This window comes from Branchiostoma belcheri, unplaced genomic scaffold, assembly GCF_001625305.1.
Source record: "Branchiostoma belcheri isolate BF01 breed outbred unplaced genomic scaffold, Haploidv18h27 scaffold186, whole genome shotgun sequence".
Lineage (NCBI taxonomy): Eukaryota > Metazoa > Chordata > Leptocardii > Amphioxiformes > Branchiostomatidae > Branchiostoma > Branchiostoma belcheri.
Window position 1 is genome coordinate 132,027 of NW_017803335.1, and position 13,276 is coordinate 145,302.

Genomic DNA, 13,276 nt, shown 5'->3' on the forward strand with positions numbered 1-13,276 from the left:
GGCAAAATGCGATGTCGCTGACGGAAAACAGTTGCTTGTTTTGTATCGTGCTCTGGTACTAGCTTTTTATGGGTGGTACCCCCCAAAAAATAAAGGGACTTCTCGCTTAGATTGTGGGCTATCACGAACGCTTCAAAAATTAAATTATGACAAAGAGCTAAGAAATGGCAGTAAATGTCAATATCAGAGAGATTTCCTTATCCAGAATTTGAAAAACGATTGTTTTGCCGCGCTGAAATTACATTGAATACCTTTAATATGACACTATCATGGTTTGATATCCTGGCGGCCTGCAGTGCCGGCCTGAGTGTGTCTGGTGCAGCGGCATTAGGATCAGTTCCGCAGGCTGGCAGCTCACAGGCAACAACAATAGAGTTAGAGAGGGGACATGCCTGAGCATCGGGATGTGGAATCTGTTCGTTTGCTCTGCTTTGTCCCTAAGAGACAGACACTTCGCGACAATCGGATTACCGTAAGTACGCCATGTTTGCGGAGTCGTTTTTATATCGTTTCTACTCGACCCTGTATCGCCTGGCGGATCAGACTCGGAGTTTTGTGGCGTCGTGTGGCGTGATGGTCAGACTGGTATGGCATTCCACCCAGAACCCATAGGTCCTGGGATCAAATCCACGTACATGCCCTGATGTTGTGTCCTTGGGAAAGACACTTAACATGACTTTCATCACTTCACGCAGGTGTAAATGAGTACCTAGCTGCGGTTAGGAACGTCCCTCGGTTAGGGAGTTAAATGACAGTTCCCGTGATGGGTGATTCACTACAAATCACCCAAATGGGGTCCTCTGGTGAATTACATCATCTATTACTCCATTTAAGTCCTACCTGAACTGACAATATTTGATTTGACCCCATTTTGGCTGCCTTATGTTGTGTGCTTAGATTACTTAAATTTATTTGTTATTTCTTCCGTATTTCTTTTCTTATGCATTAATAAAAAATTATATCATCCCCCTGCCGGAGACCTGGTGACTTGTATCAGCCAACGAAAGTGTAAACCCCGACTGAGCGGTGTAACCCCGCTAGTCAACACCTACCTACCTACTTACCTTGTCCCCCACTTCACTCATGATCATACTATTAGTACATGTGTATATGCCAATTCAAGGCTTTTTACCTTCGCCAAGAAGGTTATGTTTTCAGTAGCGTTTGTCTGTGTGTGTGTGTGTGTATGTGTGTGTGTGTGTGGTTTAGCAAGATAACTCGAGAAGCAATGGATGGATTGGAATGAAACTTGGTAGGTCGGTAGGCCTTTATGAGACCTAGAAATGATTAGATTTTGGCCCCCCTGGCGGCTTTCCTAGGTACTGCAGCAGAACTTCCGGTTTTGATATCTCGTGATCTGGACATGCTAGGGTCACGAATTTTGGTTGATAGCTCTTGGGGTAGGAAAGAAGTGACATGAGTTTGGGTCCCCTAGCAGCTTGTTCTGGAACTGCAGGAGCATTTGTTGAAAAAATTTCGAAGGATGATAACTCAAGAACAGGTTGACGGATTGTCGTGATCTTTAGTATGTAGGTAGTTGAAGTGATGCTTGACATAATCAGATGATAATTATGCAAATAAGGAGCCAATTTGCGTAATTAATGAGGCGATTCTATAAATCTGCTTTGTTCGATAATAGAACTATGAAACACTTGTGACATCTACTTGAGAACGAGATAAAACATCTGAGGATATAGATTATGTAAATGAGGACCTAATTTGCATAATCAATAGCAAATTGTTATAATTTCATAGTTGTAACTGTTGGGAATTTCATACTTGCCACATTTGGAAGTTAAGTGAAGCTGAACATCAGTAAACATAATTTATTCAAATCATGACCTCATTTGCATAATTTATGAAGAAGTGCTATAATAGCCTTTTTGTTGAAATAAGTCTGTCATTGGGTGGAGATTGAATATGATCAACTGATATAATCCATGCAAATGAGGCTCTTATTTATTTAAAAAATCGATGATTAAATTGTATAATTCGTCAACCGCAAGGGTTAACATCACTTGGCGAAGGTATGAGATCGCGGAACTCTTTTTCCTCTTGTGTTGCGACGTTTGTCCAATGCTTCAAGTGAGTCTTGATTGAAGCAGGCAATCCTGCTTCATGGCATTGATTGTTTTCTACAAAGATTTACCAGACTTGTGGAAGGATTGAAAGAATAGGTCACCTGTAGGTCAATCCTGAGACCACACTATGAATCACACTATGGGTTGACTTTGAACCACTCACACCGAACCCACAGCACCGAACCCTTGCTTTTTGCGATAAGGCCACACCAAGTAAATTTTATGGATAACGTCCGCGCGCGCATTGATTTTGGCCTGTTCCTAGAAAAAAAACAAGAAATTCTGCTTCCTGTAACTATGACCAAAGAGTCACGATAGTGCCGCAAATCATCAGATTGACGTGATACCCGTAACGCGAAAACAGGACAGGATGACAACTGCTGTTCCACCTGATTTATTGCTGTTTTGATGATGACTTCTTGCTTGTTACACTGTGTCACCTCATTCAATTTGTGTCCTAACATTTGTCGTCTCTTAGTATATTTCCAATCTAGGCATCTTGTTTTTTAGGGCCCTTCTTGTTTTTTTTCGCCCTCTCGCATTAGATTTAGCGTCTCCAAAGGACGTCATCCATAAAATTTACTTGGTGTGGCCTAAGTGTGGTGGGATCATCCTTGGGCTCTTCTTGTACATGTGACCTCTGCCTTTACGTCCTATCCGAAATGGTGTCCCTAACCGAAGTTAGGTACTCATTTTCACCTGAGTCAAGTTAGCGAACCCAATTGGATTAGATCCTGGCTCCTGACGGCCTGAGGACGACAGCACTTCCACCGTGAGGATTATACGATGCACGCAAAAACAACATCTGAAAACACGGTAAACACCTACTCCGTCTTACCGCGGTGGTCGAAAGGAATAATCCTACACGGTCCAGCAATCTGGTCACCAGTCGGATAATGCGGGCAGCAAAAAGGCACCCAATGCAATTTCAGGGCGGCAAAGCAAAAAAAAAAAGGATAAGGAAATGTGCCTAATATTTACTGTCATTTCCTGAGCATACTTGACGCGTTTGGAACAGCACAACAGCAAGCTACGGGCATCTCTTTATTTTTGGGGTACCACCCATAAATAGCTAGAACCAGTCTATGATACAAAACAAGCAACCATTTTCCGTAAAACGACATTGCAGGTGACAGGAGCCTAAATGCCTACTATGACATTGCAACATTATGTAACCCAACGCCAGTTACTATGGTGACAGACGTCAACAAAAGAGGCCATTGGCCAGATCAGAGGTCACTGTTTGGAGAAGAAGAGGAAGAGGAAGAAATTGAGCAAAAACAATATGTTTTTCTTCGGTAAACATAAATAAACCCTGTACCTGGTCCCCCTGCGGTTCGTCCGTGGCCTGTGTTGTTGTGTGCAGGTCGCAGTAGGCCGGCTCCAGGTAAAACAGAGAACCGTCTGGCTCAACCTGATCAGACCAGACTGGTGGAAGCGTGCTGGTGATGGTCAAAAAAATAATAAACATAATTAGAATAAGAACATTACATAACTACTACAAGGGGCTAGGTTGGCTTATCTAGTGGGTTTTCAGGGTACTTTTAAACGTCAGAAAAGAGGATATTATCATGAAAGTTCATCTGTGTTGGTAGTAATCATAGTAAAACAGATTCAAATGACTTATCATGGGAGACAGTAACGTTAGACAGTTAAACAAAGTTAAACAAAGATTAAATTTTAAAAAACACTGTCGTCTTCATCAGAGGATATTGTTTGTATATTTTTCTGAAGACTGCTCCATATTGTGAAGCACAGGACATAGAGATTTTCTTCTTACACAACCCGTAATGTATCTCACGTGCTTGTGTAAGACACCTTCCTCAGAGCTTCTGACTGGACTTCTGCTTCTCGCCGCTACATGTAGCCGATATAGGTGGCGCTTTTGCAACTACATACGGGTTGTGTTAAGAAATCCCATATCCTATGTCCTACCAACCTGATGAAATAATTTTCGGGCATATTGCGAAGCATTTGTATGTGACTAAAGATTTAAGGTAAAAGGTCTTAGAAGTGAACTTACTGCATATCATTCTTTTTTTGACCATCACCAGCACGCTTCCACCAGTCTGGTCTGATCAGGTTGAGCCTGACGGTTCTCTGTTTTACCTGGAGCCGGCCTACTGCGACCTGCACACCGGCACAACAACACAGGCCACGGCCGAACCGCAGGGGGACCAGGTACAGGGTTTATTTATGTTTACCGAAGAAAAACATATTGTTTTTGCTCCGTTTCTTCCTCTTCCTCTTCTTCTCCAAACAGTGACCTCTGACCTGACCAATTACATGATTTGTTGACGTCTGCCACCATGGTGACTGGTGTTGGGTTACATAATGTTGCAATTTCATGGTTTGCTCTGCTCCTGTCACCATATACTAGTAGTACATGTATGTGGATGTGTTTGAGTAAGAATTAACAGAGCAGACCATGTCCGAAGGTAAACATTATGCCTTTGCTGTGCAAATGTTACTTCTCTAGTGTTAACTCTTTTTTACTCTACTCTACAAACTGCCGTATCTTCGATATTGTGTTTTACCTCATTTCACTCTCTGGAAGATTTGATTAATCACATTAACATTATAGGTTCTATTGGTGCACCAGCCATTTTCATCTTATGTTCGCTGTACGTTTTGTACTTGTAACCCCAACTTTGTGATTATGTTCTTTATGTTTTATGTAGCACAGAATCCTTATAAATAAGCACACTATTGTGCTGTCTCTCCAATGCCTTCAAATCCATGGGAATAAAATAAATAAGTAAATAAAAAAGTAAATTAACAAAACTTTCCTTTAGGCCACAGCGAGTAATTTTTACTTTCGCCAAGAAGGTTGTTTTCAGAGGCGTTCGTGTGTGTGTGTGTGTGTGTATGTGTGTGTGTGTGTATGTGTGTGTGTCTGTTTGTCTGTAAACACGATAACTTGAGTTAAATGGATTGTCCTGATATTTGATAGGTGGATAGGTCTAGATTTTTGGCCCCCTGCTGGCTTTTCTTGGTACTGCAACGGAACTTCCAGTTTTGATTTCTCATGATCTAGACATGCTGAGGACACGTAATTTGAATGATAGGTAGCTCTTGTGCTACAAAAGAAGTAACATAAGCTTGGGTTTCCTAGCGACTTGCTCTGGAATTGCAGGGGGGTTTGTTGAAAAATACTTAAAGGAGGATAACCCAAGAACCGATTGAGGAATCGTCGTAATTTTTATATGTTGGTAGCTTACGTGATGCTTGACATAATTAGATGATGATTATGCAAATAAGGCTCTAATTTGCATAATTAATAAGGAAATGCTCTAAAACTGTGTTCCATGATAAAACTGAGCAAACGCATGTCATATATGTAATTGAGAACAGCTGAACATCAGCAGATACCAATTATGTACATGAAGACCTAATTTGCATAATTAATGAGAAAAATTTTGGAATTCCATACTGGTAACTGCTGGGAATTTCACATTTTCAGCATTTGGAAGTTAAATGAAGGTGAACATTATTAAGCTTAAATCATTCAAATCAGGACCTCATTTGCATAATTTATGTGAACACGATAGAATGGCCTTCTTTGTGAGGATAAGACTGTCATTAGGTGGATGATATATATTTCATGATGTAATTCATAACAGGGAAATGATCTTATTTGTGTTGTCAATGAGAACATAATTCGCCAGTTGTAAGATGAACATAATTTGGCGAAGGTATGAGATCGTGGAACTCTAGTCATTGATGACATCAGCGCGCATTGATTTTCGGCCGTTTCCCCCAAAAAGTTTTCAACCATACTGTAAAACGTACAAAACAGTTGCAAAATAAGAAAATATATACCGTAAGTTACAAAAAAATATTGGAAAACGATATGTCGTAGAATGCCAAAATCAAACGAAAAAGACGAAAATGTAAAAAATGAATTCGAAGAGTAGATTATTCGCCATACCATACTCTGTGTCATTTGTTCAACCTTCATGAACACGTAGATTTCATGTTGAATTTTTTTTTTATTCGCACGCTGGCATCAGTTTTGGGGTTCCCAGAGGATGTCATCCATATAAACAAATCCACATGGCCTGATATCAGAAAAAAAAGAAAAACAACGTTTTCCCCTCCGATGGTGGTTACTCATGTGGTACATACATGTAGGTAGCCGTCATTAGTACTTGTACATGGGCAGAAGTCATCAGTTGTTTCAGTGACAAGTGGATGTTGCAATAGTTTGGACAATATAGGTAGAATGTCATTAGATAAACGTATGTTGGATACATCAGTACTGCTTAATGAGGCAGGTCATGCATGGTAGTTCTAATACCGGTTTTGGCTTGCAGACAGTTCAGTTAGGCCGTGTTCATGTGAAGTCAGTGAAGGCGCTTTACATGTGGTTTACCCCGAAGCCGGTTTCAAGTGGCTTCCTTCTGAACGCTCCAAATCACATTGAAAGCGCCTCGATCCCAAACCACTTCTAGAGGTGGTGTCGAATCGGTTTTCCCGCATCGCGATTTGCATCTGAACGCAATGTGATTTCAATGTAACTTCACCTGGTCATGGATTACGGGGTGATATTTCCTTGCTTATATGTAGTACCAACTTTTACGTGGCAGCAACTTAAAGAGCAGTAATGGTCAAATAATGTGTCCGTTCTAGGGCGAGCTTCATCGCCTCTGGCGGGATCACGTCGGCATTAGGCCGAGATACGCTGGGAGGGGGGCATCAGCAAGCAGGTCGTTGACCTCTGACATTAATAACAAGCTACCTTGCGTGTTTTCATCAAACAACAATAAATGTAGCTCAAGCGAATTGTGATCGGACACGGTTTCAAAGGAATGTGTGGCACGTGGACCAGATGTGAGGAATGCGAGTTACCCGAATCGCGGTTTGGGTGACTTCACATGAACAAGGCTTTAATGAGTCAATCTAACAGTGATTGATCTCTGAGTTACAGTATCTGTATGCTGAGACCATCAGGGATCCAGCAAACGTCAGGCACAATTGTTTACATTGCTGCCCATTGTGATACATGACAAGTTCATATCTACATTTCTTCTATTTAATTGACAGCTATTCACATGTACGAGGGCAGGTACACATGTCAGATCATGTGATACTGTTGAATACAGGAATATAACAAGTGTTAGTTGTGATATCATGATTTGTCGCCTGAATTCTTGTTTATAACAAGGTTTATGGTCTAAAAATTTGAAAATGTAAGAATTTTTTGCTATATCGCATTAGATGTATGTGGACGATGTCATCCATGAAATTTACTTGCTGTGGCCTTAGCTGCCTACTCACTAGTGACAGTTATTTTTCCAGGAGAGGGTAGAGTACACAAGGACATAGGAATACTTCAACATACAATTACATACGATTACATTGCATGCAATTGTTTTTTAAGTTACGAGAACTTGGTTATGAATCGTATGTGCTTTACTTTTTCTTGTCCCTTTTGTTGATATAAAGGCTTTCATCTACTGTCTCCCATGATGTCCTTTGAATCAGTTTTACCAGGTACTGAGATCACATCTCAGGATCAGTCGCCCTGATTTTGTATTTTACATTGTTTATACAGGGCCCTGGAACCACGACTAAACTACCTGATGAACAGACACAAGACCCAGAAACCAAGGCAAAACTGCTTGATGAAAGTCAAGGGAAGATCAGCCGCATAGGTCGAATAAAGGCACTGATCCAGAGGGCTTCAAAAAGGAAACAAAAACAGAAAATTGTTGTCTCTGCAAGACGCGATGACAAGACGAAGAAACAAAGTGACGACTACTCGCATGGCACATGGGGGCCCAAAATGTAATCATTCTGAGGCCATATCAAGACCTATCTAAGCCTTCTCGAGTTATGGTCACACGCACACACACACCGTTACACAAACAAACACACAAACACACACACACACACACACACATGCACACGCACATACACATACACGCACACACAAACGTTACCGAAAACATAATCTTCTTGGCGAAGGTATAATGACATAATAAGTGTGTGATGAAACAAAAGAATGGACCGTTCCAGATCGAACGCATCGAATCCACTGTTCTATTTCGAACACCTCCGTCAAACTCAGCGCGGGAAATCTAAAGGCAGCAAACTGAGTTGATGTCTGCTTAATAAAGACTCCTTGTTTTACATGTGAAACTGAATTTGTGACATTGTATGCACTTTCAAGTTGATTAAGGACGTTCTGTTATTCTTCAGTTGTTCATAAGCTATCATTATTGTTTATGTCTGTGTTTGCGTGCTTATTTTTCTACTTGTACCACAAATCCCTTTATAAGTTGCGCCCTCCCTCGTGAGTCCCCGTGAGTTTTTATTTCCCATTTCGTATTTTTTCCGAGCTTGTATGCAGCTGTAATACATGCAGCAAATGCCGTGGAAAACCTGTTACAGATAAACGTACTCTGTTTCATACATGTATCGGCTGTTAGTCATCAACCGGGCACTCTTTTCCACCTACCGTGTGATGCTATGCGGCCAATCCCGCGTCTGTATTGAGCGAAAACATTTTGCTCTCATTGAAACTACCTCTGTCCCCTCCTAAAATAATTCTACTCTGCGGATGTACCGTTCAACAAATATAGATTAACCAATTTTTTGTCTCCTGGGAGAGTTTTTCGCTGCCGAAAAATCGACCCTAAAGTTGGGCTGCAAATCCGACATTCTGGCGGCGGCAGTCGGTACGGCCCTTCCCGCGCTGATTTTGTTCGAAATAGAACATGTCAGGGGTTCGATGTGTTCGATCTGGAACGGTCCATTCGGAGTTCATACCTCCATGGAATATATACAACTTTTGTAAATGACTATTTTTTTTGGGGGGGGGGGTTGTCTCATTGATTATGGAAATAAGGTTGTAACTAGTATTTTTATTTTATGGTTTTCTCGATTCAACATTACATATATTTAACAGGTGAAATCGAATATTTCATTTTAATATTTCATCATTAATTGTGCACATTACCTTCATGCTAACATAATATGTAATGTTACATAGTGATATCAATTAATTATAATAACCTTCATTGTACATTCATGCCCAATCGGGCTAAATACAAGAGAACAGATGAAACAGCTCTAAAACTACACTAATACAGAGGTTCGGCTTCTCGTTTCTTTGTGATGTTAGAAATATAATTTGAAATGGGTTTGTTTAATTAGGATGATCAAAGCGCATAAGAAAGATAAATTTTTCAATATTAGTCAAGTATTGGAAGTATGGAAACGTACTTGTAATATATTTAGAAAGATCATTTCTATCATTTTTTAACTATATAAACTACAATCAATAACAAAGTGGGCTTCATCTTCTACTTTGTTTGAGCTACAAAATTGGCAAATTCTTTGCTCCAGAGGTGTGCGGTTGTGCCTTCCTGTTTCGATGCGGAGTTTATGACAGCTGATATTAACCTTTATTTTTATCATATAGCCAGGTGGCGTTGACCAATCAGAAGCCCCCATTTCATATTGGTTATGACACCATAATGTCACAGTTAGCATGATACAAGTATTGCAAAATCATCCCAAGTGTGCTTTATTCTCACAAGTGTGCCTTTGTGGCAGAATAATGCACACCCTGGAGCAAACCATTATGCAGGGGTGTTGACTCTTTTTGCTGACATTTATAGCACATTTCCTTGTTGAATAGAAATGTTTACCGTCTTGTCATCAACCAAATTTATTTAGCGATACATAACAAAATAAAGACCATGTCAGTACATGTGAATTTTGAGCGAACGAAAAAAATATTTTGCGCCATTTCCCCACCGGTGACCAATTTGATACTGTCTTACCCCCTTATATCAATGACTTTTGAACCATATTAATGTTAATATTCATGTACATATTAATGAATGTCAATGTACAACAAGAAGTCATTCAGTCTATGGCTGCAAAGGTCCTGTTTTTTTAATAAACCATTTCATTGATCATTTGTGGAGTAAACAACAAACTTGCGTGATGTAAGCAATGCCCAATATTCCTAATGCAACTAGATAATACAACATTCCATCGAAAAAACATACTTTTTTATCTCTACTGCATATAAGGCCATGTTGATTTGATTATATGGATGACATCCTCCAGGAACCCCAAAATTGATGCGCGCATGCGAATAAAAAAAAAGTTTTGCAAAAAAAAAAGTTCTTTTCATTATTAAATCTACGTGGTCATGAGGGTTGAGCAAATGGCACGTTTGGCGAATAATCTAGTCTTCAAGTTCATTTCTTTACAATTTCGTCTTTTTCGTTTGATTTTGGCATTCTACGACATTGGTATAGTTTTTATTAATTTTTTTAACTTATGGTATATTTTTGCTCATTTTGCAACTGTTTTGTACGATTTACAGTATGGTTCAAAACTTTTGTTTTTGGAAACGGCCGAAAATTCATGCGCGCGCGGATGTCATCCATATAATCAAATCAACATGGCCTAACTGAAACGCAAGAGGTTGAATCTATCTAATGATAGTTAGACAAGTGTTATTTTGTATCTGTATGTTAACTGTGTCATGTTTTTAACTCCAGGGAGTGTAATTATGACTCCAGGGAGTGTAAGAACAGTATATGTGATGCTGACCACCATTTTGATTGCAAAGGTGTTGCGAGAGGCATGACCAGTGCTACAGAGGTACTAGTAGTACGATAGTTGTGGGAGGACTAGTCGTCATCGTACCTGTTCTGGGGCTGTCAGTTGTGTGTGTGTGTGTCGTGCGTGTATGCGTCATGCATGTAAGTGTCGCGTGCCTGTGCGTGCGTGTTTGCGCGTGTGAATGTGTGTACTACAGTATGTGTGTATGTGTGTGTGTGTACTACAGTATGTGTGTACTACAGTATGTGTGTATGTGTACTACAGTGTGTATGTGTGTACTACAGTATGTGTATGTGTGCACTACAGTGTGTATGTGTGTGTGTGTACTCCAGTATGTGTGTATGTGTGTACTACAGTGTGTATGTGTGTACTAGTGTATGTGTGCACTACAGTATGTGTATGTGTGTACTACAGTATGTGTGTGTACTACAGTGTACATGTGTGTACTACAGTATGTGTGTATGTGTACTTCAGTATGTGTGTGTACTACAGTATATGTGTATGTGTGTGTACTACAGTATGTGTGTGTGTACTACAGTATGTGTGTGTACTACAGTATGTGTGTGTACTACAGTACGTGTGTATGTGTGTGTACTACAGTATATATGTGTATGTGTGTGTACTACAGTATGTGTGTGTGTACTACAGTATGTGTGTATGTGTGTGTACTACAGTATGTGTGTGATTATGTGTGTGTGTGCATGTGGTTTGTGCTGTGGTTTGCGCATGCGTGTGTAATACAGTATGTGTGTGTTATGTATATATGCGTGTGTATGTGTGTGCGTGCGTGCGTTTGTGCGCATGTTTGTGTGTGTTGTGTGAGGCGTTATACAATAAGAAACAAGTCAGGCAATAAAACTATTATTGCCTAGGTGACGATTGAATAATTATTGCCTTCGTCAAGGTTATGTTTTCAGGGGCGTTCGTTTGTGTGTGTTTCATTGTTTCTGAACACGATAACTTGAGAAGGCCTTGATGAGTTGTCTTGATATTTGGTAGGTGGGTAGGTCTTGATGAGACCTCAAAATGATTAGATTTTGGGCCACCTGGCTGCATGTCATGGTACTGCAGCAGAACTCCCGGTTTTGATATGATATGCTACGGTCACGAAATTTAGATAGGTAGCTCTTGTACTGGGGATGAAGTGACATAGGTTTGGGCCCCCTAGCTGCTTGATATGAAACTGCAGGGGCATTTGTTTAAAAGTGTTTAAAGGATAACTCAAGAACCGATTGATGGATCGTAATGATTTTTCGTTTGTAGGTAGCTTAAGTGATGCTTGACATATTACATTTATGCAAATCTGGATGTACATGTAACTTGCATAATTTGTGAAGAAATTCTATAAATCAGCTGCATTCCATGATAGGACCATTCAAGCTTGTTACATATGTCATATGTAATTAAGAACGAAACACAGGCAGATATTGATGATGCAAATTAAGACTTGATTTGCATAATTAATGAAAAAAATGTTATAATTCCAAAGTGGTAACTGCCTGGAATTTCATACTTAGGGTACTTGAAAGTTAATTAAGCTTGGTAAATACGACAGATACTAGAATGTGATACTCTGGTGGGTGTTTATTTTGAAAGCTTGAGGTTTGCCTTCCAAGTATGTGTTTGGAAGGTAGTTCCTTAACCCTTGTCCTGCTGAGCGCAACATTTGTCGTTCTGCACATACAGTACCATCTATATAGCACCCTGTATAGGTACTATTTGGGGGTATTTCTCGTGCAACGCATCACACACCGCAGCAAAACGCAACGAATGCGGAAGTAAGTATGCCACTGCAGGACAAAAAAATTTGGGGGTCTATGATCTAATTAAGACATGAAATTATTGAAAAATATTGTGCCAGGAATGTCAGCAGGACAAATAAACTGTAGGACTTTCAAACAGAAATTTGAATGGTGTGATATGTGAACTGGAGAACCCATGCAGAAAAGTTCTCAGTGGTGGGACAAGTAGTTTGTTACTAGTATTCTGATCCTTTCAGAACCACTTTTACAAGTATTTATCTAAAAGTCTAAAGACAACAAAGCGTAAAACAAACAACACCTGTGAAGTAGACCAGGGGCACAAATATGCATTTAATGTTCTGGTACAATTTATATATATATAGTTCACTTGAAGTGTGCAGAAGAGAAGAAATTTAGAAATATCACTAATTCTTCCATTCAAACATGACAGGCCTTGTTTGGTAAGACACATGAAGGGAAACATACAGAAAGTTCAGTGCAGACAGTAACAGTGCACATATCATGTGCTGAGGCCTAGGAAAATGTATGTCGTGTTTCCAGTTTCAGCACAGAAAAAACTAGGGTCTGTATAGGTACGAGTTTTGGTGTTTTCTCATGTTTTTTTTTAAAGTTTTTATTTTAGATTTTGGCTAAGATGATTGAACAAATAAAGTTTAGCAATGCATCGGGACTGTTTCAAGGACCCATCCACCTGCATGTTTACTTATGGACAAATATTTCACTGATTTACAGATGAAAAATGCTTAGGACGACAAAAAATGACATTTCAAACTGAGGGTTTGAAATTGAGATGTCAGATGGAAAATTTCATAATCTTACCAGCGGTAGAAAAGAAGAAAAGGC

General features: G+C 39.8%; 1 protein-coding gene across 1 annotated transcript in view; it reads left to right on the forward strand.

Moving 5' to 3' along the window:
* LOC109467652 (protein inturned-like) overlaps positions 1-7,935 on the forward strand; it is a 9,928-nt gene extending 1,993 nt beyond the window's left edge. The window contains exons 2-3 of the mRNA XM_019765694.1: positions 4,136-4,262; positions 7,639-7,935. Coding sequence (XP_019621253.1) covers positions 4,136-4,262; positions 7,639-7,875 — 364 coding nt within the window. The 3' untranslated portion in view covers positions 7,876-7,935. The remainder of the gene's footprint in view (positions 1-4,135; positions 4,263-7,638) is intronic.
* Positions 7,936-13,276: the final 5,341 nt, after the last annotated feature.